This window comes from Drosophila miranda, chromosome 4 (assembly GCF_003369915.1).
Source record: "Drosophila miranda strain MSH22 chromosome 4, D.miranda_PacBio2.1, whole genome shotgun sequence".
In the NCBI taxonomy this organism is placed as follows: Eukaryota; Metazoa; Arthropoda; class Insecta; order Diptera; family Drosophilidae; genus Drosophila; species Drosophila miranda.
In genome coordinates this window covers 29,552,215-29,580,021 of record NC_046677.1, presented here as the reverse complement: position 1 = coordinate 29,580,021, position 27,807 = coordinate 29,552,215, and the positions used below count along the sequence as shown (strand labels likewise).

General features: G+C 45.3%; 2 protein-coding genes across 3 annotated transcripts in view; both read right to left on the bottom strand.

Moving 5' to 3' along the window:
* Window positions 1-454: 454 nt before the first annotated feature.
* LOC108164013 (roundabout homolog 2) overlaps window positions 455-27,807 on the bottom strand; it is a 52,556-nt gene continuing 25,203 nt past the window's right edge. The window contains exons 3-12 of one of the 2 annotated variants that reach the window (XM_017299588.2): window positions 20,268-20,370; window positions 12,856-13,140; window positions 11,821-11,961; window positions 11,609-11,740; window positions 10,190-11,497; window positions 9,951-10,049; window positions 8,602-8,842; window positions 8,230-8,390; window positions 6,587-6,848; window positions 455-2,702 (exon numbers count right to left, since the gene is read on the bottom strand). In XM_017299588.2, coding sequence (XP_017155077.1) covers window positions 1,640-2,702; window positions 6,587-6,848; window positions 8,230-8,390; window positions 8,602-8,842; window positions 9,951-10,049; window positions 10,190-11,497; window positions 11,609-11,740; window positions 11,821-11,961; window positions 12,856-13,140; window positions 20,268-20,370 — 3,795 coding nt within the window. In that variant the 3' untranslated portion in view covers window positions 455-1,639. The remainder of the gene's footprint in view (window positions 2,703-6,586; window positions 6,849-8,229; window positions 8,391-8,601; window positions 8,843-9,950; window positions 10,050-10,189; window positions 11,498-11,608; window positions 11,741-11,820; window positions 11,962-12,855; window positions 13,141-20,267; window positions 20,371-27,807) is intronic. The other variant, XM_017299589.2, reaches the window with a different exon arrangement.
* LOC117188898 lies at window positions 13,544-15,027 on the bottom strand. The gene is made up of 2 exons (XM_033393449.1): window positions 14,268-15,027; window positions 13,544-14,108 (listed from the first exon to the last, which is right to left on the bottom strand). The coding sequence occupies exons 1-2, from the start codon at window positions 14,948-14,950 to the stop codon at window positions 13,799-13,801; spliced, it is 993 nt and encodes a 330-aa protein (XP_033249340.1). The 5' UTR covers window positions 14,951-15,027; the 3' UTR covers window positions 13,544-13,798.

The following is a 27,807-nucleotide window of genomic DNA, read 5'->3' as shown; positions in this document are numbered from 1 at the left end:
TATATTCTTAGTATTCCATTTTCCAAGAAAATCAGAGTTTTCAAATGTAATTTTGTAGCTTGGGCGTATTGATGCTGTTGCTGCTAAGAGAGTATTGTGGAATGAGGGAATGGCGAGTGTGGAGAGCGGGTTTTCTTTGCTTACACAGGATACAAAAACAAAGTGCTACTCAATGCTCTCCTCGCGAACGACAGCAGCCTCTCAGTCCATCTCTGTCACACTTACATATGAAGAAGGCATCTACAGTGCAGTTCCTAGAAATAGGGTTGTTCTAAGGAAAGCAGAGCTTACAGGGAGCACTAGAGCTATATTGGGGGAAAATATAACAAGAAATTCATAAATAAAAGACACAAGCAATGCGTTTCATGACAATAAGAGCACTCTGCAATGCAAACAGCATATCGATCGGCCTTAAAGCCATGTAACGCACTGCCTGTGCTTTGGCATCCAATTAGTTTATTATTTTTGTCTTTATTTTTATTTTTAGGCCTTTTCTCATTGCATAATTTATCAATTAATTGATTAGTTTTAATTTATGTTTTTGTTTGTTTTTTTCTTTATGCAGCGATTTAGCAATATTTGTCGCTGTAATCCTCTTCTGGTTTCGCCCCTTTTAGCTAGTCGAACTAAATCTAGTTGTCAGTTAATTACACATTTTAATGCTTTAATTACACGGTTTAAATGCGGGATTTATTCATTTATGATATTTTACATTTAACAGCCTTATTATTAGCATTTATTTAGCTTTTATTCTGCGTGTAGGTGTAGGTAGGTGTCCTTTTTAATCCTTACTCTTCACACAATTTGTGGTTTCTTTCGTGCAGTGTTTTAGTATTTCTTTTCGTTAGGGTTTTTTGGTATTTTCTCGTTTGGCTTTAACTTTTTTTCTCTGTGGGAAATCTCTCTATTTTATATTTTATTTATGAACTTTTTCACTTACTTTAACTACTTTTCGGTGCTATTTTGAGTTGATTTTTGTGTAAATTAATATTATATTTTTTTTGCAATATTCTATATGCTTTAGGGGATTAAGATATTAAGTATTTAGTTGGTATTATTTACAAGCCAATATTTCTGGGGGTTTTTTCTGTATTTCTTTACATACTTTTCGTTGTTTTTTTTTCTTACTTTTTTTTGGGTTTCTTTGCAGTGGATTTTGTTGGAATTCTAAGTTGTTCTAGGGCTCTTGATAATACTGGTTATAAGGAGGTGGTCTCAACAGTTCTCTAGATATGGTAGGGGTGCTGGGTTGGCTATGGGGTTCGATTACATCACAGAATCTATTGAAATTAGCTGCAGCTTGCGATATTTCTATGGAAAATATGTTAAATACCCAAGATTATGTATTTTTCCAAAGGTCATAGGGGAAAGAAATATATCCCTATGTAATTTGATCTCTTTAGAGGCTTAAGTTTGTCTAGTCTCAACATTTATTCTCGAGATATGCTAAGTGTCCAACGGCTACTAGTATTTCCTTCGATTCTTACTGTCACCAACCTCCAATCGTGTAGACCCTCTAAGACTCCCTTCCACAACCCAAAAACCAACTGCAGGCCTGTGTATTTCTCAGGGCGAAATTTCACAACTTTTTCTTACCAATTTTTATCGTATTGAGCAATCGAGTGTCCCTGGACTAGGCCTAGACATTGGCCGTGGAGCCGAAACTACTCATGAACTTGCTATCGCTAGCAGCTAAGCTGTTGACACTAGCTAAGGACTTGTTGTTGTCACCTGAACCAGCCAGGAACTGGTGATGATGCTGCTGCTGCTTGAAGGACTGGTACGCATCCGAGCTGACGGCCGACCAGGTCCCGTCCTTGGCCTTCACGTAGAGATGCTGTTTGCTGGGCTGCTTGCTCCCGAAATGATAGTCCCCGGCGGCGGCGATCGAGGCGCTCGAGGCCCAGTCGTTGAGCAGTTGATTGGTGGAGTTGCACAGCCCCAGGCCGGAGAAGTCGCCCGCCTCCAGGTTCTCGGCATTCATGGGGGGGCCACCGGTGAGGAAATCCATGTTTCCGTTGTTCACCTGGATGGGATGCCGCATGCCGGCGGCCTTGCCCAGTATGTTGTTCTCGCTCTTGTAGAGCGTCTTGGGCTGCCGTTGGCGCCTCAGGGTGCCCGCTCCTCCGCCGCTGGCCATTTGGGCCGCCAGCGTGGTGTTGGCGTAGGCGCCCAGACCCTGTTTGAGGGCATTGCTGGCCAGGAGCAGCTGCTGCTGCTGGTTGAAGGGATTCGTGCGCTCCTGCTGGTTCGTCTTGCATTCCATTTGATCCATTTTGTTCTCCGTGATGTTGATCTTTTTCAGCTTCGCCGGGGAGCCCGTCATTATGGCCGTGGAGGCCGTCGAAGTTGTCATCAGATTCGGTTGCTGCTGCTGCTGCTGCTTCTGGTCGAGGCATCCGTAGTGGGCGCTGGGCGGGGCCGAGTACATGCCAGTCGATTGATAGTCATTGTTGCTCTGATTGTTGTTGTTGTTCGACTGCGACTGGGAGTGTTGTTGGGGCTGGGGCTGGGGCTGGGGCTTGGCTGCATAGCGATTCTGGTAGAGCTTGACATTGGCCACCACATTGGTGGTGGCATAGGCCCCACAGCTGTCGTACAGGGATGATGAACCCATGCCGCCGGGGGCACCGCCATGGGTGGGGCTTTTGAATGTTGAACATGCAACTTCCGCATAATCGGGCATATTCAATGGCGAGAGTCTGCAACAGAGGGGGTGGGGGAAAACGTTGTTAAAAATGTATTCAATGGATTTGGTATCTGTGTATCTATGCATCTGCGACTGCAGTTCGCAAATTGCATAAATCATTCGGCAGGGAAATTGCTTTTGTTTCCCTGTAACTCCCCGGAAATTGTTGCCATCTCTCACACTTCTCTCTCTCCCTCCCTCTCGGAGTCTACTCATTAAAAATTTTCTCATTTTCGTTGCAACAATACGAAAATTTCCCCATTACCCGTTTTAACTTTGTAATTAGAGGGGGGAGACAGGACTCTATGCTCGGAAGGACTCCCATTCGAAAAATCAAACTTTTTATCCATGCATGGAGGAGCAAACTTTTTTTATTGCTTAAATTTTTCGGTGCACACTAATTAGCTAATGAGATAATGCTTATCTATCGCTTTGCTTTGCCCAAAAAATTGTTCTCAAAACTCGAATGTTTTTTGGCTGGTATTTTGTTGTGCTTCGGGGCACGAGAATAGTTTTGCAAATTGCAAATGTGCCCTAAAAGGGCATTAAAAAGGGTTCGAAGAGTGTGGAAATCAAGGAAATAGGAGTAACATATGGGTGAGTATTTAAGGATTTGGCGCACAAAAGCATAATCTCTTCTAAGGAGGACAAAGCGCTGCTTCGCTCTTCGCAAAATTATCAAAATATAAAATTATAGGGAAATTTATTTTTTTTTCCCCCCCAAAAAAGGCAACTTTTGCCCCTCAGAGTAAAATATTTTGTTACATTTTGAGTTTTGTTTTTATGGAATTTTATGGGATATTTGTATAGATTTTATAGGATGCCCTTTGCATCTTTCTTACAGGACTTTTCGCCTCCACAGAAATTTTAGAAATACTCCAATCAGACAGAAGTGCTGACAAAAGTGGCAGAAAAGTGGCATGTAAAACAATCTTTATATCTAAATAACTATCTCAGATCATTTTCCACACATTGACGACACATTTGTTTAGTATCTTTATGGTTTTTTTGTGGTATTTGATAGTTGCTGAGGCGACTTGAGTGGTCTGAAGGCAATGAACCTGCATTGACCAGAGATATCAATGTTTTTCTTGAAGTTTTAAGATGTTTCACCGTGGACTGGCAGACACGAAGTGTGTTTAGTATTATTGACTCATTTATGGATCAAATTTTGCTGCATTTCAGCCCAATTTGAGCCTGAGTTTGGAAACGATTGCTGCTGCCAGAGCAGCCTCTTTCCTAATACTCCTGGGAATGTGTGCAAAACGGGGGCCACATTCGGAGCTTGAAATTCAACAGATGTCTGTAGAAATTAATGTATATACTTCAGTTATAGGAAAAAAGCTATAATGAGTGATTAAATGAAATTTTCGAGAACTTCAAGCTAAAAAGTCGTACAAATTATACGAAATTATAGTGAAAAGATGAGCCCTTTTTTTATCCCTGATCCCTTATCACCCAGCTCTTGGTTTCTACCCAAATTCGGAGACTAAAGATCCACTCAATTAAGGCATATGGCTTCCCTTTTTGGTAATAACCATGCTATAAAGATCTTTAATTCAAACTAGAATCCCAAAGCTGAAAAACAATTAAAAATAAAAAAGTACGCCCAAAAATATGTTTCTCAAAGAATTGATCAATTGTTCAGCAATTAAGTTCCTGAGGTCTGGGGATATTATGGCGTAGGAAACAGGAAAATATGTAGATCTGAAGTGCCGCCTTCCCCCGAGGACTATCAATATTTAATTGTTAATTTGGCGGTGAAAATGGCGTTTCTCAGAGAGGGGGACGGCGCCCCCCGAATCAGACAACAAACCCGTGAAAGAAATTAAATATTTTAATTAGAAATTTGTAGGTAAAGGAGCCACCTGCCACGTGTGTCTTTGAGGGGGTGGCGGAGTGGTGGGGGTGTTTATGTAAACAAGGAAAAATAAAAGAAGATTCTGTTTATTGTAATTCTGCTTATGTTGGACTTTTTTACGACTTTACAACGTTGTTAAAAAGTGAGCAGCGGCGGCGGCAGAAGGTGGGCGGCGGAAAAACTTCGCCTCGAAGGAACACAACGGAAAAATTGAAACGGAAATAATGAAAATCGCGTAACGGAAGTGGCAACAGCATTAGAGGAATGCCGGGGCAATTCGGGGGGGGGGGGGGGGGGGGGGGGGGGGGGGGGGGGGGGGGGGGGGGGTGAGGGGTGCGAGGGTGGCTGAAAGAAGGGTGGGTAGAGGAAATGTTTCAAATTGTAAGTGAAGTGGAAGGGAGGTGGCGAATGCGGGGTATTTCCAACAAAATAATAAAAAAGGAAGAGCCAAAGCCTCGGAAGTCGAAGTAGAAGGTACCCTGGAAGAGACAGGGTGCCCTATACACACTGTACAGGGTGCCCCCGACTGAATGCTAGCACTTTTAGAGGCCTGCAAGCTATGGGTCCCCCGTTCGCTCTGCCTGAGACGCAGGGCCTAAGGGATCGAAGGATCAGGGCATATACCCCCCGCTAGGGTATCCAAAAATAGAGAGAATTCTAAACAAATAAATGCGTAAAATGCCGCAAATAAATACGCGAAAGTTTCAGGGAGAGAGGGGGTGAAACGGAGAGCCGGAGGAAGCGAGACAGGTGTGCCCTAGAAAAAGACGGCAATATTTTGTTTTTTTTTATATTGCCTCTTGTTTTGGATTTTCGTGCGGATTTTTGTTTTATTTTCTTTGCATTTACTGTACCGCTTTTTGTTGTTTTTTTCGGTTTATTTGTTTTATTTTTATTATTGCTGCCGCAACGGTACATTAAGCTTTAAGACAAAAAACAAAAGAGAAACAAAAACACAAAAGGAATTTTTCTGTTCTATTTTTTCTTCTTCGCTCATTCTTAAGTAAGAAGTAAAAGGAAAAGTGTGGCAGGGGAAATGGAAAACTTGAAACATGTATTCGGGATTAGGCTTCAATTCGGAATTAAAGCGATTAAGTGGGAGTAGATTTTTGAGTTTTTTTTAACGAGAGAATATCCTCAGATGAGTTGACAAATTGAGAGGGATTTACGATTTATTTATTTATTAAAGGCAGCAGGAAATGCAATTGAAAGCCAAGATTTGATATTGGGAGGCAAAAGTTTTTGAGTGGAATTTCTTGGTTTGCCAATGACAATTTGAGGCTTTTCTTTGGATAAATTTTGGTGAAATTTGAAGGGGGATTCCTCAGAAAATGTTTTGTGGGGTTTTTGAGAAGTGCATTACGCATTTCAGCGAGAGATGAGACTCCTACTCCTCCTCCTAGGGCCCCAAAAATACAAAATACAGCAAAAAATACAAATAAATTACAAAAAATTACAAAAAATACAAAAAAAATACAAAAAAAATACACGAAGTCCCGAGCAAAAATATGAAAGAAATGCGTGTATTATATGGAAATGCAGCACGGAACAAAAAACGGAAAAACGGAATGAAGTCCCCCGGAAAATATTTGCCTCCCCCGAGGCTCGAGCAACGTAAACAGTTCCATGGCCCGTGGCCCAAAAGTAAAACCCGTTCAAGTGTAACAATTTAATGGCGTTTGTTGTTGTTGTTGTTGTTGTAGTGGCAGCAGCGGCCTTTTTGGGGGGCGGGGGCCTTTTTGGGGGTTTTTTCGGCTGAGGTTTGGTTGGGTTTTTATGGCAGCAGCGGCTGCAGCGCCAAAGCACACACACATTTTTTATGAGCCGGCTCGTAAATAGTGCCATGGAGCCTTTACCTTCTACAACCGATGGGTGGATGGATGTGGATCCTTCAAGCACCCATGCCACTAGGGGATTCCATTCCATTCAGATTGCCAATTTTTATTGTAATTAAACATTCAGTGAAGCGTAGACAGGATATTAAGGTAACTTCCTGTGGAGATAAACAACCCTTCGCAGTCCCCCTCCGCACTCACCTCTCGTAATCAGGCAGGAGCGTGGGCTGTTGTCCCTGTTGGGCGGTGGCCTGTGCGTATCCCGGAAGTTGCTCCTTTGTCGCGGCGCCACCAGCAGCTGCTCCCCCGGTGGCCTGTCGCCAAACACCGCCACTGGGATCGATCCAGAGGCCATTGGGGCCGGTGGTTGATGTCGAATTTGAGCCGACGGCACCGCCGCCAGGTCCGCCTCCATTTAGCGGCAATGTTGGAAACTTTCGCACGGTTCCGATTGCGTGATTGCCTGAAATAAAAGAATCCGGCAAAAGACTGAATATCGGGAATGGTGTTTCACATGTGTGTGCGTGTGTGGGTGTGTGTGTGTGCTGCCAATGATTACGGCTCGTTAAAACTAAAACGGAGTATTTCGCTCACGGTATTTTGCCCCGAGAGTCGTGCAAATAATAAAAGACGGAAATTACTTTTTATATTCAATTGGCAAAAGCTCTGGCACGCCCTCTTTCGCAGGATATGCGAAGAAATGACCTGTAAAAGGGGGTGTACCATCATCTAGGGGGTATATTGGTGTTTTAGCGGAGGGGGAGAAACAGACGGAACTGGATCTAGAGGCGGAATTTGATCTACAGATGGAACGGGATCTACCGTCGGAAGTGTATCTACAGACGGAAGAGTTCCTTCAGTCGGACCTGGATCTTTTTGATTGAAAGAAAAGACCATAAAATCCCAAGAAATTGCATCTGGAACTAATTCTATTCCAATTTCCCTTCAATTTGCTTTGTCCTGCACACGACATGTATATTGTTTTTGGTTTTTCTTTGGCAGCGACTTGTCTGCGTCGGCACAAAGGCTGTATAAGCCGAAAAGTAAGCCTTTTAGGCGCCTCCACAAAGACTGTGTATTTGTTGGCTTTTGGGGACCGACTAGGCAGCGGAGAGACGAGGTATAATCAGTTCTACACGAAGTTTCGTTGATTATCGAGTGGTAGCCTCTTCTTCTGTTCTTCCAGGGTATCTTCTAGCCTTTAAACACTCTTTTTATCTTTTTGTTTACTTTTGTTACATTAAGACTTCTTCTGTTAGACAATTGATGTGATTTTCACGTGAGCCTTTGTCGTTTTTATAGGGGGCGGTATCCCGCCCCTCCGGCCCCTCTGGCCACCACCGAAGGACTCCTTTTACTCGACTGCTCGCTCGCTCCAGTTATCGCTGCTTGTTTATCTTTTTATAGTCGGTTTAACCTTGGCTTCCCCTGTGTGTTGGCTGCCAAAGATTATTACCCTTGGTTTCCTTCGGGGGTTCTTTTACAATGTTTTTTTTTGGTGCCGTGGAGTGTGCTGCGTGTCTGCAGTTCTTGTGGCTTACAAAATGGCAACCTAATTGAGACCGACCATAAATGCTCGAGTCATAAATCATAGATTACGGAGAGAGAACAAAATGTTTGCATGTCCTCCCCCCCCCAGTCTTAGTGGGGAGGGGTTCTCTGGCACTATTGAGACACCATTTAACAGCCCCCCAAAACATCTTCGAACTAAATTAAATTTCAATGGAACCATAAATCCCAACAATTACCCCAAAAAAAAGGGGACACAAAAAATATAAATTTAAATTAGGATAAAGCTGGCTTTATAGAGGGGGTGGGCAGGGGGATAGGGGGCTAGTACTCACCATGTAAACTGCCCAGCGAGGTCTGCTTGATAAATTGATAGCGCTTGAAGAGCACCAATGCCCCCAATAGAAACACAATTATGGCAATGATGGAGCCCAGCAGGACGATAAACCAGGTCTGTGTTAAAAAGTCATCGGCAATATCACGACTGATGGGATATCTGCAATAGACAACACAATAAAGAGCCGGGAATGAGTGCCGTCCGTGTCCTCTGCTTTGTACGTGCCCCGGCGGAGGCTTAGTTTAATGGTCACAAAAGTCGTTGGCCATTGTCGTTTGCCGTTAATGGATTGATGCTGGGCGCTCTGTCGCCAGTCAAATGAGCTCGGGAATGGGGGATGGTGGGGGGAGGGGGGGACTCTCTCTCTCACCTCGTGTAGCCCGTGTCCAGGGACTGGGTGCGTGCATCGATGCGGAGCACGGCCGGATGGCTGAAGGGCCCGACGCCCACCCGCGTGGCCGCCGCCACGGCTATGTAGTAGGTGACTCCCGTGGTGAGGTTCGCCAGCAGCAGTGTGGGCGTGGCCGCATCTATGGTCATATTTTTGAATATCCGCGTCGTATTGTGCACATCCAGGCCTTTGACGACCACATTGTAGCTGGTGAGGACGCCTGTTGTTCCAAAGTGGCGAATGGAGGAGGGAGAGATGGCAGAGAGAGACATACGCAAATGAAATTAAATGTAAACAAAAAAACAAACGCCTCGGAATGGGCGTTTCTGTGGCAGGATGCAAAGCTCTCTCTGGGGCAGCAAATGGGGGCTTGGGCTTCCATGTAGTTAAAGTCCGGGGTTTGTGTTTGTTCAGTGGATATTTAGCAAGAGATTGTGGTAATGAATCTTCTAGTGGTAATGGGAGGGGTTTAGAAGATATATTTTTCACTGTTTCTGGGGATTCACAGAGATATATAGCTAGGTATCTGGGGAACTATCAGCCACAAGCAGCAACCAATATGTAGTAAGGCCCTTCATGAATCCCTGAATCCACGCTTGAATCAATTGGAGAGTGAGCGAGAAATAAATCCGAAATTTTTAGGGAATTATCAGCCAAAGCTTCGGCCGAGAGCAGAAAACAATATGTTCTAGGACCCTGCATGGATCCCTGAATCCATGTGTAAATAAAGTGGAGAGTGAGCGGGAAATAAATCCGAAATTTTCAGAGAATTATCAGCCAAAACTTTAGCTGAGAGCAGGAGGAAATATGTCTTGGAGCCCTGCATGAATGCCTAAATCCATGAATCCAGACATGAATCAAATTGAAAGTGAGCGCGAAGAAAGTCAGAAATTTTTAGGGAACTATCAGCCAAAACTTCAGCCGAAACCAGAAGGCAATATGTATTGAAGCCTTGCACGAATCCCTGAGCCAAAGCATGCTTTAAATTGAGAGTGAGCGCGAAAAAAACCCGAAATTTTCGGTTCTGCTTCGTTTAGTCTGTTTTGGGCGAGTTTTTCGATGGAATGACTAAGCTAAGACGCTGATTCCAACTGGTTTTCCCTCCCTGTGAGGCTCTAATATGCAGTTACTCGTATGTGTCGTAGAGAAAAGCAGAGCAAAGCAAGCATATTGTGGTTTCATGTAGGCCTCTACTTCCATATTTTTGATGCCCAAATGCCGCCTATCGAAGAGCCTCCTGTTAAGCCCAGAGCCTGCTCCAACGAGGCAGCTAATGCACCGCCCCATCATCCACAGAGCGAGAGCAGAAACAGAGAGTTTATACGAACCATTGCGTGTCCGATTCGGTTGCGGTGGCAACCACTTCAGAAAGACCGACGTGCGATTGAATTGGATGGCCTCCATGCCGTATGGCGGCGCCTCGGGCACTGTGAACGAGAGACCACAAAAACGCAAAATGAGTGGGAGATTAGCCAGGGGAAAGGGAGGGAGGAAGGCAAAGAGCAATAGATTGAATGAGTGACTGAATGAATGGCTGAGCGCAGGTGAGGGCGGGCGAGGTCCTTACCATCTTCCAGGGTGCGGACGTGGCGGGAGTTGGAGGGCTTTCCTACGATGCTCTTGTAAAATGGCACAAGAAAAAACTCATACGTAGAGGCCTTGGCCAGGCCGGGCACCGTGCAGGAGCTGAGGCCCTGGCCCTGGTTGAGGAGCGTGATCATCCGGTACTCGGAGGAGTGCAGCTCCCGGGCGTACAGGTAGAAGCCCTCGATGTACTGGCCGCTGTCGATGTCCCACGAGAGCTGGGCGGTCGTCGAGTCGCTGGCGTTGACGTCCAGCAGCTCCACGATGTCGTTGGCCTGCAGCAGGGTCTCCACGTCGCTGAGCAGCAGCTGGGACGTGGAGGAGCCCATGTCGCTGCCGTCCCGCACGCCCACCAGCTTCCCGCCCGTGATGGGCTCCGAGATGGGCGACGGCGGCGAGAAGCCCAGGGAGTTCTCCGCCCGAACGATGAACATGTAGGCCGCCCCCTGCGTGAGGCTGTCCACCGTGAAGATCGGCTCGCTCAGGCGCGCCGCGATGGGGATCCAGGTCTTGCTCTGGTTCGTGCAGTACATCTCCACGCTGTAGCCGAGGAAGGAGGAGGCTCCCGCCTTGTCGCTGGTCGGCCACACGATCGTCAGGGCCGAGGCCGTGGCGTTCAGGACCTTCGGCTGCCCGGGCGCCGTCGGGCACTTGTTCTGCTCCGGGGCCCGGTAGAACTTGATGTTCGGGTTGGTGGGCAGCTCTATCCGCAGGAAGCCGCTCCACGTCGACTTGCCGGCCCTGGAGCTGGCCACGCACGTGTACAGGCCCTGGTCCTGCTGGCGGTCCAGGTCGGAGATGATCAGATCCCCCGCCGCGGTGATGTTCAGCTTGCCGCTCGGCTGCACGGGTATCCCGTCGCGGTACCAGGATATCGTCGGATTCGGCAGCCCTATGGCCTTGCACTGCAGCGTGGCCAGGGACTTGATGGGCAGCGTCTGATTGACGGGGCCCGCTATGATGATCGGCGGCGGACGATCCTCCTGCGAGTCGAGGCTCAGCTGGACCCGCGACGTGATGCTGGACACCTCGTTCATGGCGTTGCACAGGATCACCAGGTCCTTGTCGGACCGCTGGAAGCGCGTCAGCGTCAGTATCGAGTGTCCCTCCTCCGTGTTCAGGCTGTGGAAGCGGTCCAGGGGCGGGGCGCCCGGAAAGATCAACGTGCTGTTGTTCTTGATGGTCCAGAAGATGGTCGGCTTCGGGTTGCCCGTCGCCCGGCACTCGAAGGAGGTGTCGGCGTCCAGTTCCACCGATTTGCTGGCCGGCCGTTGGATGAATTTCGGGGGGGCTACGCGGGGTGCACGGGGGCAGCAAGAGGGGGGGGGGAGACTAATTAGCTAAGTGCGCTCCAACTAGCGGTTGTCTAAGGACATTCTAAATCGCTTTCGCAAGGACTTACCGTAAACCGTGAGGGTGCCCATCGCCGTGATGGCGCCCACCACATTGTCCGCCTCGCAGCTGTACTCGCCCTCGTCCGCGATGGTCACACGCTCCAGCCGCAGGCTGCGATCCTCCAGGACACTGACGCGATCTTTTTGGGTGGGGGAAAAACGAATCAATTACGTGGGATACCGGGGGGGGGGGGGGGGGGGGGGCATTCCAAGGCCTTACCCAATGGCATGTTGCCGCCCGAGGCGGTCCGCAGCCACAGGACATCCGGCATGGGGTCGCCGCCCACGCGGCAGGGAAACGTCACGGAGGCGCCCTCCAAAACGGTCTGATCGTGGGGTCCCCGTATGATGTAGGGCTTGACTGCAAAGGGAATTGGGGGTAAAGGAACGCTTAAACGAGGGAAAACCCCAAGGAACCCAAACCCAAGTCACATTTCGAGCAAATTGAACATGACACATTGATTTGAGGTGTTCCTAACTCAAGGATGGAGGCTTTTTCCTAACTATTAACCCTGGAATGGGCGCGGTATGTGGAAACGAGGAATACCTTTTGCTTTTCCTAAGGACTACCACGGATTGGTGGCTATGAAAGAGAGAGTACTCCTCTTTTTTTGTGAGCAAACAAATTTTAATTGATTTTTGATTTTGTTCATTTGATGGCCGCCAAAGAACTACCAATATCGTGTATATGATTTCTTTTCAACATTTATTTGCCTGCCAGGAGGGGTGTAGCAGGTGGGGGAGGGGGAGCTCTCTATTCAAGTGGCAAAAGCTTTTAGTCAGATTGCCAGGATTTACTAAAGATTCCACCGCAAATCTGTTGAGTAATGAACAGACGATTCGATGTGTGTGTGGGCAGGTCCCTGGACGTTTAAGGATTAGTTTGAAAGATGAATATCTATCTATTTGTGAATATTAAACGTTATATATACAGAGAGTACCGTTTTAAATGTATGGTAATCGGGGAGCTGCCCAAGGAATGTGCCATCAAGGGATTGGACGCCAAAGACCAGTTTTGGGCATGGAATGCTCTGTAGAGGTTCATATTTTACTCTCGAAAGTCAATAGAATGGTATGACAGCCACAGGATTGAAGGTAATGCCTATATCTACCTATATCCCAGGTTGCATTGCAATCGGAAAAGAATCACCACAAATTCGAGTCATGTTTTGACTTGCATCTGTCGGAAATGTTCCTCTACTTCTCTTAGAGGTCACCATTTAACCCCTGGCACCACTGATGGGTTAACGCTTACCGTGGACTTTGAGCGTTGCCAGCGAGGACTCGCGCACCCCGACGGGATTCTTGGCTATGCACTGGTATTGACCCTCGTCAGTCTGTCGGGCATCCTGAATGGCCAAATTGCCGCCGTCGACGATGCGTACACGCTTCGAGCCCTCCAAATCCAATTTCTGGCCCCCCTTCTTCCAGGTGACGGCCGGCTCGGGAATGCCCCGCGGTGCCGCACACTCCAGCAGGGCCGTATCGCCCTGGGCGATGCGTGTATTCTGTGGCTCCAGGCGGAACTCATCGCGAAGCACTGGAATTAGAGACAGAGAGAGAGGGAGAGAGTGAGCACAGGAGAGAGCACAAGAAGGATGAGCAAATGATTATATCGGTGTCTGTGTCCGTGTGTGTCAGTGTGTGTACGTGGTGCCCCTGGACACTGTCCATTTGTTAGAGGTTATAAATTATCTTGGGGGTTTTTGCATGATAAATGCCCCTGTGTCCTGTCCAGGTCCTGCCTTAACCTGCGGCTCCTGTTAGCGCGTGTTTGCGGCCTGACAGCACAGATAAATTGTTGGTAAATAGCATAAATGTGATTTTTATACGCCATTCACTCACACAGAGAGACGGCAAGAGAGCAGGAATGGTGGCTAAAAACGGATAGAAAGAGATACCTTCTAATGGGTAGAAAATTCCATCAGAGAGAGGATTTTCCATGCAGATTTTAAGAGTAGTTTATTTTATTCCATTGGACTTGATTTGGATGGGATTTCCCCCATTTCTCTGTATAGATTTCCCATTCAATAAACCGCTCATCCGAAAGTGCTGATTTAAGCTTTGGATGTTATTCGAAAAAAAAGAAACGAATGAAAGGGAAACTTCCTCCGCTCCTTGATTTAGGATTTTGAAGAACGAATCATCTAAAAGTCTAAAAGAACTAAACTCTCATCGGGGAGGAACTGATGATGAATTCAATTTCGGATCTTGGGCAGATCCTTTTTGAGCGGGGCCTCCTCTTTGATGCGGGGCAAGCGACGCACGTATTCAGGCAACGCTCCCGTGGTGTTACGATAATCCTTCGGTGTGAAGATGATCTCTTTGGGTAACTTATGATAAACTCCACTTCCGATCTTGGGCAGATGTTCTTTAGGCGGGGTCTCCTCTTTGATGCGGGGCAAGCGACGCACGTATTCGGGCAACGCTCCCGTGGTGTTACGATAATCCTTCGGTGTAAAGATTATCTGCGTCTTGCTGCGCATCAGCTTGGGTCTCTGCACGAATTTGTCGGGATGCTCTATTCGTACGCGTCGTATAAGATCCGCCAGCTCTGTGACCTTGGGGTCGTCTTTGGGGTGTAGCTTCTGCTCCGGGAATTTCCCTTCTGATTGTGTGGCTGATGATGATCTCTTGCTGCGAATCAGCTTGGGTTTCGGCACGAATTTGTCGGGATGCTCTATTCGTACGCGTCGTATAAGATCCGCCAGCTCTGTGACCTTGGGATCGTCTTTAGGGTGTAGCTTCTGCTCCAGGAATTTCTCTTCTGATTGTGGGGTCGATGATGATGTCTTGCTGCGCATCAGCTTGGGTTTCTGCACGAATTTGTCAGGGTGCTCTACTGGTACGCGTCGTATAAGATCCGCCAGCTCTGTGACCTTGGGGTCGTCTTTGGGGTGAAGCTTCTGCTCAGGGAATTTCCCTTCTGATTGTGTGGCTGATGATGATCTCTTGCTGCAAATCAGCTTGGGTTTCGGCACGAATTTGTCGGGATGCTCTACTCGTACGCGTCGTATAAGATCCGCCAGCTCTGTGACCTTGGGGTCGTCTTTGGGGTGAAGCTTCTGCTCAGGGAATTTCCCTTCTGATTGTGTGGCTGATGATGATCTCTTGCTGCGAATCAGCTTGGGTTTCGGCACGAATTTGTCGGGATGCTCTATTCGTACGCGTCGTATAAGATCCGGCAGCTCTGTAACCTTGGGGTCGTCTTTGGGGTGAAGCTTCTGCTCCACGATTTTCCCTTCTGATTTTGTGGCTGATGATGATCTCTTGTTGCTCTCCTGCTTGGGCACAACTTCGTGTTTCAGTCCAAATTTCTTGTTCAGCTTTTCTTTTATGCGACGAAACATGCTTAGATTGTTTGTTTGTTTGTTTTGTCGTTGATTTTTCTATACTAGAAATTTTAAAGTGAATGGAAAAGCACTACTTGGTTAAAACTAAAGTCAAGGGCTGCCTTATAGTAAAAAAATGCACAATAGAGGGCTCCGGCTGTACTGAATCGGTAATATTGAATATTCCGCTCATCCGAAAGTGCGGATTGGTGCTTTGGACAGGGAATATCCCTATTTTCATGCTCTGCAATTCAAAGAAGAGTCAAATGGTATAAGTTACGCATCTACTACCAGAAATTGAGACAGAAACTAAACGGCTTGCTCATCGGTACGGATCCAGACTTTAATCTATTCCTCAAGTCTTGTTCCTGATGTCCAAATGACATCGCTCGGAGCAACAGAGCAAATGGTTTGCCGCTTAAGCTTGTATTTCCCTACGACTTGATTATAATTTGATTAGAAACCTTTGTTAGAGAGTTCCAGATTACTGGAGTGCTTTGTGGAAGTGCTCTAGCATTTATCTCTTGCTGGCTGAAAGTCGTTTATATTTGGTTTTATTTCGCTCTTCTTTTTTGGCCATATTTCTGTCACAATCACGCATTTGGAAAGCTCTTTCCTTTTGCATACTAAATCAGAGTAGTATCAACATTTTTGCAGATTTAGAGCGCGACAAAGGCAGAGAGCAGAAAGCAGAAAGCAGGAGTCGTAACTCAGCTCTCAGCTCCTCAGCGCTTATCATCCCGATGCCAAAGAGGTCTTTTGTGGATGTGGTCAGGAGGGAGACCAGTAATTTGCACACACACTACCACACACACACACTACCACACCTGAGCATTCTAGGCGATTATTTGTCCTGTGTCAGAGCGGGAGGACTGTTCCCGTGCAATAAATCAAGCAACTTTCAAGCACTTGAAAAGCAGACCCCAAGTAAATTTCTTCTCTATTTTTTTCCCACACAGCAAAAGCAAAAGCAACCTTTTGTGCAGCGTAAAAAAAAAGATATATATACTGGGGTATATGCATGGATATCCAACGAATAAATCCATGGCGAAAGCAGCTTTTACGTAAATTAAATTTCGCTTTTCGTTTGTTGTTTTTTTTCTTTTAATCTACAAAGTGAATAAGCGAATTCTTTCTATTCTGCTCTGCGTCTCCATCTTTTTTTGGGGTTCAGTATTCGTTTTGGCTTTAGTTTAGTTTTTTGCTGCTCGCTTTCTTGGTTATGCAAAAATGTGCTAAAATCATGACTTTTATTAAATTTAAAGTTGAGGCGTAATAAATCAACGGAAAACGGAAAATGGAGCACAGGAAAAACGCTCCCTTAAAGTCGGGGGAAACTTCGAAACAGAAACAGAACAGAGAACCAGCAGGAAGCAGGAGGTGGCAGGAGTTGGCATGAGGCAGGAGGCAGGAAACACGCCAACCATCAATAAATTAATCAAAGTCATAATCAGTGTCAGGTTCACTGCCACTGGGCGAAAGTTGTGTTCGAGGCGAAGGCCTTTCGTCCCTGATTCGTTATTATTTTTCTGCCTGTCCTGTCCCGTCCGCTCGGTCGGAGGTCAGGGACTCGCTGGAGCGGATAAATCTCCTTTGGAAAGGTGCAAAATGCTGCCAGCTTTGGGCCATCTCCTGATAATGAGTTAATAAATGACCGTTTATCTATATTTATCGTATTATGGCCTCAGACAGTCGTGTGTTTGGGGGCAGATTTATGGACGCGTCGGTCGAGATGGCAACTACTTCAACGACGCCTCGCGTCCGCTACGTGATCAATTTTCGCCCTCAGCCTTCTGGCTAATTGAAGAACGTTTCAGGATAAACTAATGCTGCGATAACTATCTATCCATTGAGTAATTGTCTGTCATTGGAATATGCGAATTGTTTCGGCTTCAATTAAATGGATTTAATGGCGTTTACTTCATGGAAAATCAAACGAACTTGAAATTCTGCATGCTGTATGCAAAAAATGTATTGTTTCAGTCTTTTGTAGTATTTTTCTGGTATTTTATGGTTTTTTCTTGTATCATCTGGTATATTTATGGTATTCTCTTACTAGTATGTGCTGTTTGGTATATTAATGGTATTTTTACGGTATTCTATGGTATTTTTCTAGTATTATATGGTATCTGGTATATTTATGGTAGTTTTTAGGTAGTATATGGTACTTTTCGATATTCCATGGTATTTTTCCAGTATTTTCTGGTATTTTTCCGGTAATTGATGATATTTTTCTGGTATTATCTGGCATATCTATGATATTTTCTGGTATTATATGCTCTCAGGTATATTTATGGTATTTTTTGTGTGTTTTCGAGTATTATATGGTATCTGCCATATTTATGGTATTTTACCGCTATTTTATGATATATACTAGTATTATCTAGTATATTTATAGTATTTTTCCGGTATAATATGGTATTTTTGTGGTATTTTTAGTATATTTATGATATTGTTTTGGTTTTTCTGCTATTTTCTAGTTGTAGAATGGAACTTGTACATATTGAAGACTAAAACTTTGCTTAGAGGAACATTTCATTGACTTTCTGATAGTTGCATTGTCTAAATCAGAATCGAAGAAGCTTACCAAACTGGAAAGAGTTATCCAAATGGCTCTTCAAGTAATTCCTGTTGTAAAATAGCCATACACTCAACCATTTAGGCTTTGCCTGGCTTAAGCATAGTCATTTTCCAACCGAAGAAGGTCACACCCAAAGCCAAGACACAAATTGTTATAATAATCGAAAAATGGCGGAAATAATTCCCCTACAATTTCGCTAATACTAGGGACTTTAACGTGGAACCAAACCGCAGAAGCCCCAAGCAGCTAATTTCTATTCTTTAACCTGGAACCAGCCATCCATCCTCCCATAGAGAACCCCTCTTTAATATCGGGTCAAAGGCTGTGCGTGTGTGCTGACAGGCGCTCGAAGCGGAATTGCGCTGACAACATCAAATGTATACAGGATATGGAATATATATCGTACGAATGTGCAACTTATGTTTACTATTGACAAACTCCCGACGAGCCACAAAAAAGGTGGAATGGAATGGAGAAAAAAACCACATGCCCGCCTACTCCAGAGCCCGCTACCACCTACCACTCCCCCGCCGATTCTTGTTCCTTGTGGCCGCCACCCTATCCAATGCTTGTTCCTGGCCCCACTCCCCCTTCGATACTTGTTCCTGGCCCCACGCCCCCTTCGATTCTTGTTCCGAGACCCACTCCCCCTTCGATTCCTGCTCCAGATCCGTCTCCTCCTTCGATTCCTGCTCCAGATCCCGTCTCCCTTTTGCTGTTAGCTCTTTTATTGCCTAACCCAATCAATGTGAACGCCTTTTGCCTTTGCCGCCAAGTCCCTGCTCCTCCACCGAGCAGATCCCGCCACTGTCCTGTCCCACTGCCAGCACCCACCACAAGCCGCAATAACGACGTTTTAACCAAGCAAACAAATTTGACGTGCTTTTCGTGATTTACATGCAAATATTGAAAAATATTCCCCAAGGATATACCGCAAAAAGCAAACCCAACTCGGAAGAACAGGAGAGAAAAATGTACAGAAAAAAAAACCTCCAACATGAAGGAAAAATAAACTCCACAGAGCAATATCGATTTTCATGTGGGAGGAGGAGGAACCCGGACATGACAGGCGGACGGACGGACGGACGGACGGTCGGTCGGAGGGAGGGAGAGACAGGAATGAAAAGGCAGAGGCAAATAAAAGAAATATTAGCCAACAAAAGACAAAGTGGCGGTCTCTGTCGACTGATATGGAAGGGCCCAGCCCCTGCCCCGGTCCCTGTCCCACCCCCCGCCCTGTCGTGTGGCATGTGGGCGTGTGTGTGTGTGCGGTGGGCGTGTGCCTGGGTGGTACCTACTTTCTTTGGTGCCTAAACCAAGGCCCTCTCCGCCTTAACCGCATTTTGTGGAACAGTAACCAAAAACCAGAAACTTTGAGCAGGGAACAAATTATCTGTATAGAGGGATTACCTTTAAGATGAAGATGGAAATATGAAAGCAAGAAATGGTAATGGTCTGCGATCTCCTCAATGAAATGTGCAACAAAACCACCTTTGAATACTCATTTGAAGTATAATAATATTATACAAGAGCAAGGAGTGTTCACCATAAAAAAGCAGCGCAGAAAATTGATTATTTTTGGGTAGTTTTCTGGTATATTTTCCTAGAATAGAATAGTTACTGGTATTTTTATATATTTTTCCTAGCTAATTTTCCAACATTTTTCTGTTATTTTTGTGGTATTTTTCTAGTTAATTATCTAGCATATTTTATTACTTTTAATGTTATTTTCTAGTATTTTTCTAGATAATTTTCTATAAGTTTTCTAGTTAATTTTCTAGCATTTTTCTATAATTTTTACTAATATTTATCTAGTTAATTTTCTAACGTTTTTCTAGTATTTTTACAGATATATTTATACTATTTTTTCTAGTTTTCTATTATTTTTATTGGTATTTTTCTATAATTTTGTTTTATTTTTTTTAGCGGTTTCTGGTATTTTTACATTTATTATTATATTTCTAGTATTTTCTCTATTTAATTGTATGGAATTTTCTGGTATTTTTTCTATGTAATTTTGATAAATTAAATATAAATTGAAAAATCTCTAAAATCCCTATCGTTCTATGCCCCACATTCTCCCCCTAGCAGGCAGCACAGACACCGACACAGAACCCATTAAAATTCCGCTCCAACCTGCCCCAAGGCACATAAATTCCCAACCACTGTATAGGTCATTCATGTATGGGCCCAATAAATCGAACACACATCAAGCATCATCTAACGCTCAATCCTTCCAAATCGAAGGGGAGTCAAGAGGAGGGAGCCCGGGCCATCAGCTCGACTAAAAAGGATTCAAAAGTCAAAAATAGAAAAGCAAAAAAAAAAGAAAGACCGAACCGAAAAAAAGAAAGTCTGAAACGAAAAACGGGTTAATGGAGGCAGGAACACACTCTATTGGAAAGCGAGAGAGGGGTGGTGGGTGGGAGGGAGGAGGGGAGTACTCTGACAAGACAAGTGGGTGCGTTCGAGCGGAAAACTTGTAAACGCAGCAGCAAGCAGCAGGTCCACAGATCCGAAGCTCCACAGCTAGTTAGTTAAGTGGGCGGGGTCTGGGGGCCAAAAGCAAAAAGCAAAAAAGGCCAGCGCTAACACTGTCAAATCCCCATCCACACAGGGGCGGGCGGACAACGACAAGGGGCAAAAATCAACATCAATTTAGAATATTAAAAACGCACACCACACGCTCTATGCGAAGGAGACTCCGACTCCGACTCCGTCTCTAGAGGGGAAGGGGGAGGGGAGTTGACTTACCCGCCACTTGCAATGTGGCATTCCGGCTCCGTGCCACGCCCAATTCGTTCTTTGCCTCACACCAATAGACGCCGGCATCTGTTTCGCGACGCGAATTGACAACCTGCGAAAAAGATGAAGAAAAAGCAAGGCATGAGAATGGTTTCAAGACGGCGAAGGAAAGAGTTTTCCTTTGGAGCCCCAAAAGCGGGGTTGGGGTGGGGGGTAAGGCGAGATGTGAGTAATTATAATTGAAATGAGCAAGAGATGGGATGTACTTGAGTAAATGGATGGCTTGTGGATTGGGTTGCTTTATTCGAGGCATACTTAAAATGTTGTACGGTTTGTTTTTGTATCGGAAATAATGGGAAGTGGATTTGGATGGGGATTTATACATAGATGTACAGATGTATAGGTGTATTATGGGCTTAGGACACGTAAGTGTATTTTTCTGGTATTGTTTTTTCTATTACAGCACACAGTGTCGAACGTAAGTGTTGGGACAGCAGTAACTTTTTTTTGCTCATGTTTTCAGAGCTTTTTCATCGCGATTTTCAAAGGAAATTAATGGAATTTTGTCGGATAAATTAATTCATGTTTTTGTGAATGAATCAAATGTATAATATACATATTTACTATATTATTTATTCTTTTAATATTTTAAACAATATTATTAATATTTTCCATGACTTTCTGCAATAGAAATGCCTTTATTCACTTGATTCTCTGAATTTTTTCAGTTATAATTCTTGTATATAATTTACTCATGCACTTCCCCTTAATCATTCCCCTCCTCAATCCGCAAAAGTGTACCCCCTATTCGGTTTTCACTCTGTTTATTTTTCTTCGAGAAAATCCCTTCATATTTGTAATTCCACAAATGGCAAACAGAAAATAACTTGAAAATACAGTGAAATCTTTGAGAGAACTGCACCCCAAGACGTTGGTTTGCTGCCATCTTTCTTCTGCCTCGAGTACTCTCCCTCCCCTTGCCCCCTTGCCCACTGCTTGCCCCACCCGTGACTTTTTCAGGCCATAAAACAGTCGGCAATCTGTTGTCTGTGGCGCGTCTGCTGCCTGCCTGCCTGCCTGCCTCTGCCTCTGGTCTGCCTTCGAGTGCTCCTCAAATCATAAAATGTCTCTTGAGCAACTTTATAGTTACTACATGTCCTGCTGCCTTCGTTCCTTCAGCTATCTCGCCGCCCACACCTCTAACCATCCCTCTTTCACTCGTATTTCTCTCTCTCTCTCCTTCCTTTTGGCCTCCCCTTTTTGGTGTTTGTTGTCTGCTGTGTTTGTTTATTTGTTTTTTGGAGCACAAAAGAATTCCCCAACATGCGCTTAAAATTAAATGTCAAACTAAGTGTGTATCTGTGTGTGTGTGCTGTAGCTGTAGCTGTTTGTGTGTGTGTGTGTGTACCATATTTATCTGTTGCCTGCAGGAGAGGAGTGAAAAAAGCAACAAAGTTCGCACAATTTACACAACTTCTGCTCGAAGATGCCTCCTCCTGGGCCTCCTCCTGCGCCTCCTTCTGCTACTCCTTCAAGTGAAATTAAGTGTTGCGCTAAGTGAAGATGACAAAAGGGTTCTTCAGCTGTATTATTCTTTCATTTAATCTTCCTTCCTCAGCTGTATACACACTCGCACTCGCACAGAGAGAGCAGATGAGAGCCGCGGGTGCGCTTTATAAAACAAATAAGTTGCCACGAGCTTCAGGCGTCTCGATTGTCATACTTCATATGTGACAGAGCGGGGTTCCCCCCCCAAAACACGCTCAAAGGCAACAGGATTACACGACACAAAGCAATAGCAACACGGAAACATATACGTATGAGATTTCAGCCTTTGTACTGCTGATTAATCAACTATTTTGCCCGACAACTGCGCTAAAAGCTACCACAGAAAGGAAATGGAACTTTAATTGTGTTTTTCTTAAAGGTATACCCGGGGATAGGGGGGTTAAAAGAGGGATTATTCAAACAGGAAGGCATTTGCGGGCCTGATCTCTGAATTTAAGTGAGGAAAATGGAGAAAGGGAGAATTTTTGACCCTTTTTGGGTGTGAGCGGAAATCTGTAAGCCCTTTAAAAAGAACCACAATAAAACACAGGTGGCGAAATATATATATATATAATATAGATCCAAAATAACACATCGCCACACGATGCAGCCTTTCCTTGGGTCTAGCTTATTCCTGGAATACGCTTAATAGAACACAAAATTGCACCTCCTTAAGGTAAATTTTTAGATCATATATAGGGCTTGGGCTTGGACTACTCAACTCTCAAAAGTCTAGACCTTTCTCTTAGGCCCTGCCCAGAGATCAATGCCTACAAAGCACTGTCTGGTTAGCCACTCGATTCTCCTCTTTTACTAGCTTTCGCTCCACGAAATACCCTCCTTCCCTAGCCATCATATATTTTCCTAAACCTAAATTAAAGTCCAAGTTTAAACTGACTTTCGGCCGCTACTTTTGTTCGCATTTTCTAAGCTTTGACAACTTTTAAAAACAGAATTAAACCTCGAACACGACCTAGCCCATTCCCACTGACCCATTTTTCCCTCTTTATTCATTCATTTTCCATCTGTAATATCAAGCATACGCAATGTGGTCCCAGGTCCCTGGTCGCTGGTCGCTGGTCTGCGGATGGGAAAGGTAAACCAAAGCCTAAGCTCATTAGCTAGGCACGGGGTAGGGATTGCCATTAAAAATTGAAATGAATTACTAAAACGCGAAGAGAAGCAGAGCTAAAGCCTCGGCCCAGGGCAATCCCATTCCGACTATCCTTTTGGGGCACGAAAGACAGGAATATCAAATAAAATTAAAACAAAATTCGTTGCAATGGCAACCGTTGAGCGGACAAAAATGAAATGAAGCTACGAAAATATACTGGTACAGTGCGTGGCAGAAGTGTGTGGCCTTGTGGCATCCCGAAACGCACTGTATTTCCATAAAGAAAAAGGTATATATACAGTACTTCCTATACACGATTGTCTGTCTGTAAAACACGAGTACCAGACTAAGTCCTCTGTCCCCCCACACACCCCCCTCCCTTTGCCCTGTTGTTGCTGAAAATTTAATTTCGTTTTTCGCGAGACTTCCTTGCTCCTAAAAAAGGGAAAATCCCCCAAAGAAGGGAGCCCCAAAAAAGAATGTGGAGTGAGGGGGTGGGGGCTGGGGAAAACATGGCCAAAAGTCACATAAATTTATTTATATCTTTAATGACTTGAGCCCGGGAAAATCGCTGCGAATTGGTTGCGCTCAGAGGATTTTCTTTTGTTGCCGCCGTCCAAGAACAAGGGGGAGGAAGAGCCGAAGGAAAAGGTAGCTGTAAATGTGTGCCTTTCTCTGTGGAAACTATATATGGATTCTGTTATAATTTTCTTTGCCCAAAATCTGTTCAAAAATCATAATACACTCCACGCCAAACCTGGCCAAGAGTATACCAAAATATTTGCCGTGTGCTACGTGCACTCTTAAAAGGGGGGACAAAACTCTGAAAGGAGGAGCAGAAGGAGAGCAGGAAGAGACAGAAGAGGAAAGCTATAAAATATATTGGCTGTATCTGTGTGTGCAATGCCCCTCTCTCTGCCCCTCTCTCTGTGTCGTGGAAAACACGCTTCCGTTTTAATTTAAAATACCCATAAATTTTCCAACATTTCATTTGGGAGCCATTCCCGTTTTCATGTTGTAACATTTCGTAATTGTCTTGTGCGTGTGCCAGAAAGAGATGACACCACTGCCGCTCTCTCCCCCTCTCTCTCGCCCTCTGTCTAACTCCTGAGTGTTTTATAATTTGGTTTAAATTTTAAAGCTTGTGTAGAATGTGACGTGTAAATGGTTTTAATTGAGCCCGAAAACGAGTCTGAAACGAGAAATGGAATTAGGCAAATCTACAGACAGCCAAGGGGGGGGGGGGGGGGGGGGGGGGGGGGGGGGGGGGGGGGGGGGGTTAATGGTGGTAATGGGAGGGGAAACACTTTTCCTTTCGTTTGGAAAAGCAAAACAGGTGGCAAAAGCAACAGGATAGGCACATTTTACTCTTTAGATTTGGGGGAAATGGTTAAGGAAATCGATTTTAAAGTTTTTTATTGACTGAAAATCTTGTGCGAACGAAAGGGAATTCAGGGGAATACCCCGAGGAGGAACAGTTTAACCAAAGACTATACAAGACTATATATTGTCTTTTCTTGTAGTTTGTTCCATTATCGTCTGTCTATGATATCAGAGGCATTGCCCAGCATAGGCCTCATTAAAGGTCGAAAGAGCACACATATGTTTTTCCATAATATCAATAGAAACTTCTTTGGAAGGAACAAGACTTCCAGATCTTCCGCTTCATTTACCATATTTTATATACATTTGTATCCATTTATATCGTCTGGAACACAGTCTTGTGGTAGATTATCTAATTCGATATGCTATGCTTCTAATGCGTGTTGGCCGTGAAATTACTTTGTTTTGGAAAAAACAAACTAGAAATCTTTAAAACCTTGTTTCCCTCAAAGAAAAGCTTAGATCAAATGCGAAGTTTCTGTTTTATTTAGCGCTGATGATCGTTAGAAGTAGAAGGATCCTTCCTGTCCTTCTTCCCCGCCCTCCGGGAGTATTACATGGGCCTTTACCACAATACAATCGGGTGCGAGGGCGATATTCCATCTGTCATCAGCCCAAGAAGTCCCACTACCACGTGATCCATCCCCACAGCACCCTCTGAGGGGATGGCAGCAGTAGGACGTCACACCTCTCAGGAGAGCTCAGACCTGGAGGGCAACCGTCGAGTCCATAGTTAGGGCTATGCGGTGACGATGGTGGGACTGTGGGCTTGGACTGGAAGGAAGAAGGTTTTTATATAGGATTTGGTGTAATGTGCTGCTAATGGAGTGTGTCCGTGAAATCGGTGATGAGATCAGCAGGTGGCGGAACAGAGAGGTTTGTGTTCTATGAAGTCTAGTGGAAGTTCGGCCAGGGCACAGCGGGAGAGCAATGAAAAGCTCTCGCTCCCACGCTTTGCCATCGTCTAGGCTAAGCTTCGAGATCGAATTCCGAAAAGCCACAAGAGAGCGCTCGAAAGCCACTGCTCTTTCTTCTTCGTCAAGCGGCAGCCGACGACTGAGCTTTGATTGTATGTGTGCACACGATGCAGGCCCTGAAGCTTCTCGAATTTGTGCAAAAGAGACAGCGCGGACTTCGAGGCTTTCAAAAGCTTCGCTGCCTTTGATTTAGAATCTGTTGGAAAACAGCTTGGGACAATAGAATCGATCACCTTTGAAAGAACGTGTACCCAAAAGCACAACATTTTCTGTTACATTTAATTCCCCGTCACAACAGCTCCCTCCTTAATGTCTTCCTTCCTTCTCTGTTTTATTTTCTTCCTTCCACCCACTTTCCTGTTAATCTGCTCATTAAAAAACCTGCTTTACTGCCTCCTGCCTGACGGCTGCCCCTTATCCGTTCACTAATCCAATCAGCCACAGGCCCTACCCCACCCCCACATTCATTAAGCGCAGCTCGAGAGCCTGCCCCCCGGCCCACACCTCAAGTTAATAAACAGCCCGGAGCCTAGAGACGAAGAAAAACCCAAGTAAAAATTGTCGCCTCGGCCATAAAAACATAACTCATACGCAGCGTTAGCCCTACGCCCCCACAGACACTCCCACGATGCCACTCAACTCTGCTTAAGCCGCCACATTCCATTCCATTCTATGTTTATTCATTCATGGGGCATGGGGCACGGGGCATGCTGCATGTTTCTTTATGGAAACGCGAATGTGTCGAGCGTTTGTAAACTCATTAAAATGTGCTCATTGTGTGCTCTGTACAGTGCAGTTCGTGAAGTTATTGCCGCTACGGAAAGCCGTTAACTTTTGAGCCTCGACTGGTTTTTAATTAAGCCGCCCTCGGGGGCCACACCTCCCCCCGAAAACCCGCCGCCCCTGGGTCCTTTGATTTATTTTCGCAGCTCCGGTTGATTGCCTTTTTAAAGTTCTTCGTTGGGGGGTGGTTCGGGGGTGGCATTTGGGGCTAAACTATTGCCAAATGTGGCAGACATTTAAATAAACATTAAGGGTGCACGTGGAAAGGGAGGGGGGAGCATTTGCCTTTGGGTAACTTTAGTCAAGGACGCCAAAAGGAATATCTTCTGGCGATGAGCAACATGCGTGTCCTGCCGCATATTTATGTAGATCTTCCGTTTGGCACTCCCTCACGCGGCCATCTCCAGCTCCAGGCTCCACTTGCGAGTGCTTTGTCCCTACCGCCAGATGATGTGTGCACACAGATACAGAAACAGTTACAAATCATGCATGTGTGTGCGTGTGTGGGAGTCTTACTTTCTTGCCATCTCTCTCTTGAGCGCTTCCGCCTCCTCTCAAACTCCTTTCGACGCTTCTGTCCGTCCGTCCGTCCGTCTGTCGTGCAGTTACGTAAATTATTGTCTGTCTTCCCATGGCTCTCCTCCTTTGCTCTTCCTTCTTCTGCTCTTCTTCCTTCCTCCATGTCACTTTTCGCTCGTACTTCACTCTTGGCGCTCCTTTTTTTCTACCCGAAGCTTCTACACACACCCCCACACACACACCCACACACATGTAGCCCTGTACATGTTTTGTATTTTATTGCATATTCCCCATTTGGCTTGTGCTTTCTGGCTCACCACCCCCTGCCGACCCCCTTCGGCACTTAAAGCCCCAAAACGAGAAAAACTTTTCTCTGTTTTTCATTAAAGAGGCACCCCATTTCCTCCCCCCTATTAAAGAGGTTTTTCCTGAAAAATAGTGTTTTAGGCTCTGGAGTTTTTTCGTCTTCGTTCTAGTAATAATGTGGAGTGGACTCTGGTGGGGAGTGGAGTGGATGGGGGGTGGTGGGGCACCACTTATAAGTAAGATGAATTGTCTGCGAGGGTTACAGAGAGTGTGGGGCTGCCGGAACTAGAATTTAAATTATGCCGCTGGGGGAGCAATGAAATGATGTGCAATATATCTCCTTCTTTGTTTGTTTGCGTTGGAGCCACATTTTGTGTGGAGCACACAAGTTTATGTTTATTCCGTTAGGTCAAGAATTTCTAAGCAGTTCATAAAAGAAAAGTATATGTATATTCCCGAAGAAATATCTACACATATCCCCCACTCCGTGAGACCCATTCAAAGCGAACCCCCTGCCATGGGGGTGCAACCCCCACACGCTGAAAGGATGCATAGTGGAAGCCGGGCGGGAGGTGGGGGATTAATTCATTTAAAAGTCGTTAGAAGAGAGCCATAAAAAAATAGATGGAAACATTTTGCGCGTCGGCAGCGGAAACGGAAAGTCGGAAAATGCCAGCGGCAGAAGGAGCAGCAGCTGGAGGAAAATGCTGAAATCCTTTTCTGCACTTAAGTGATAAACAAATACACTGGCATTCGGCAAACACACAAACGAGACTGGAGGACTACTAAGAACGGGGGGGAGACGAACTCTTTGGTGCCCTTGGAGAAGGATATTTTGGATGATTTCCACTATATAGTCTTGGGATTTGGAAGGAGTTTTTTCTGACTTTTCCACAAAAAAGGTCTGAAAACATCAAAA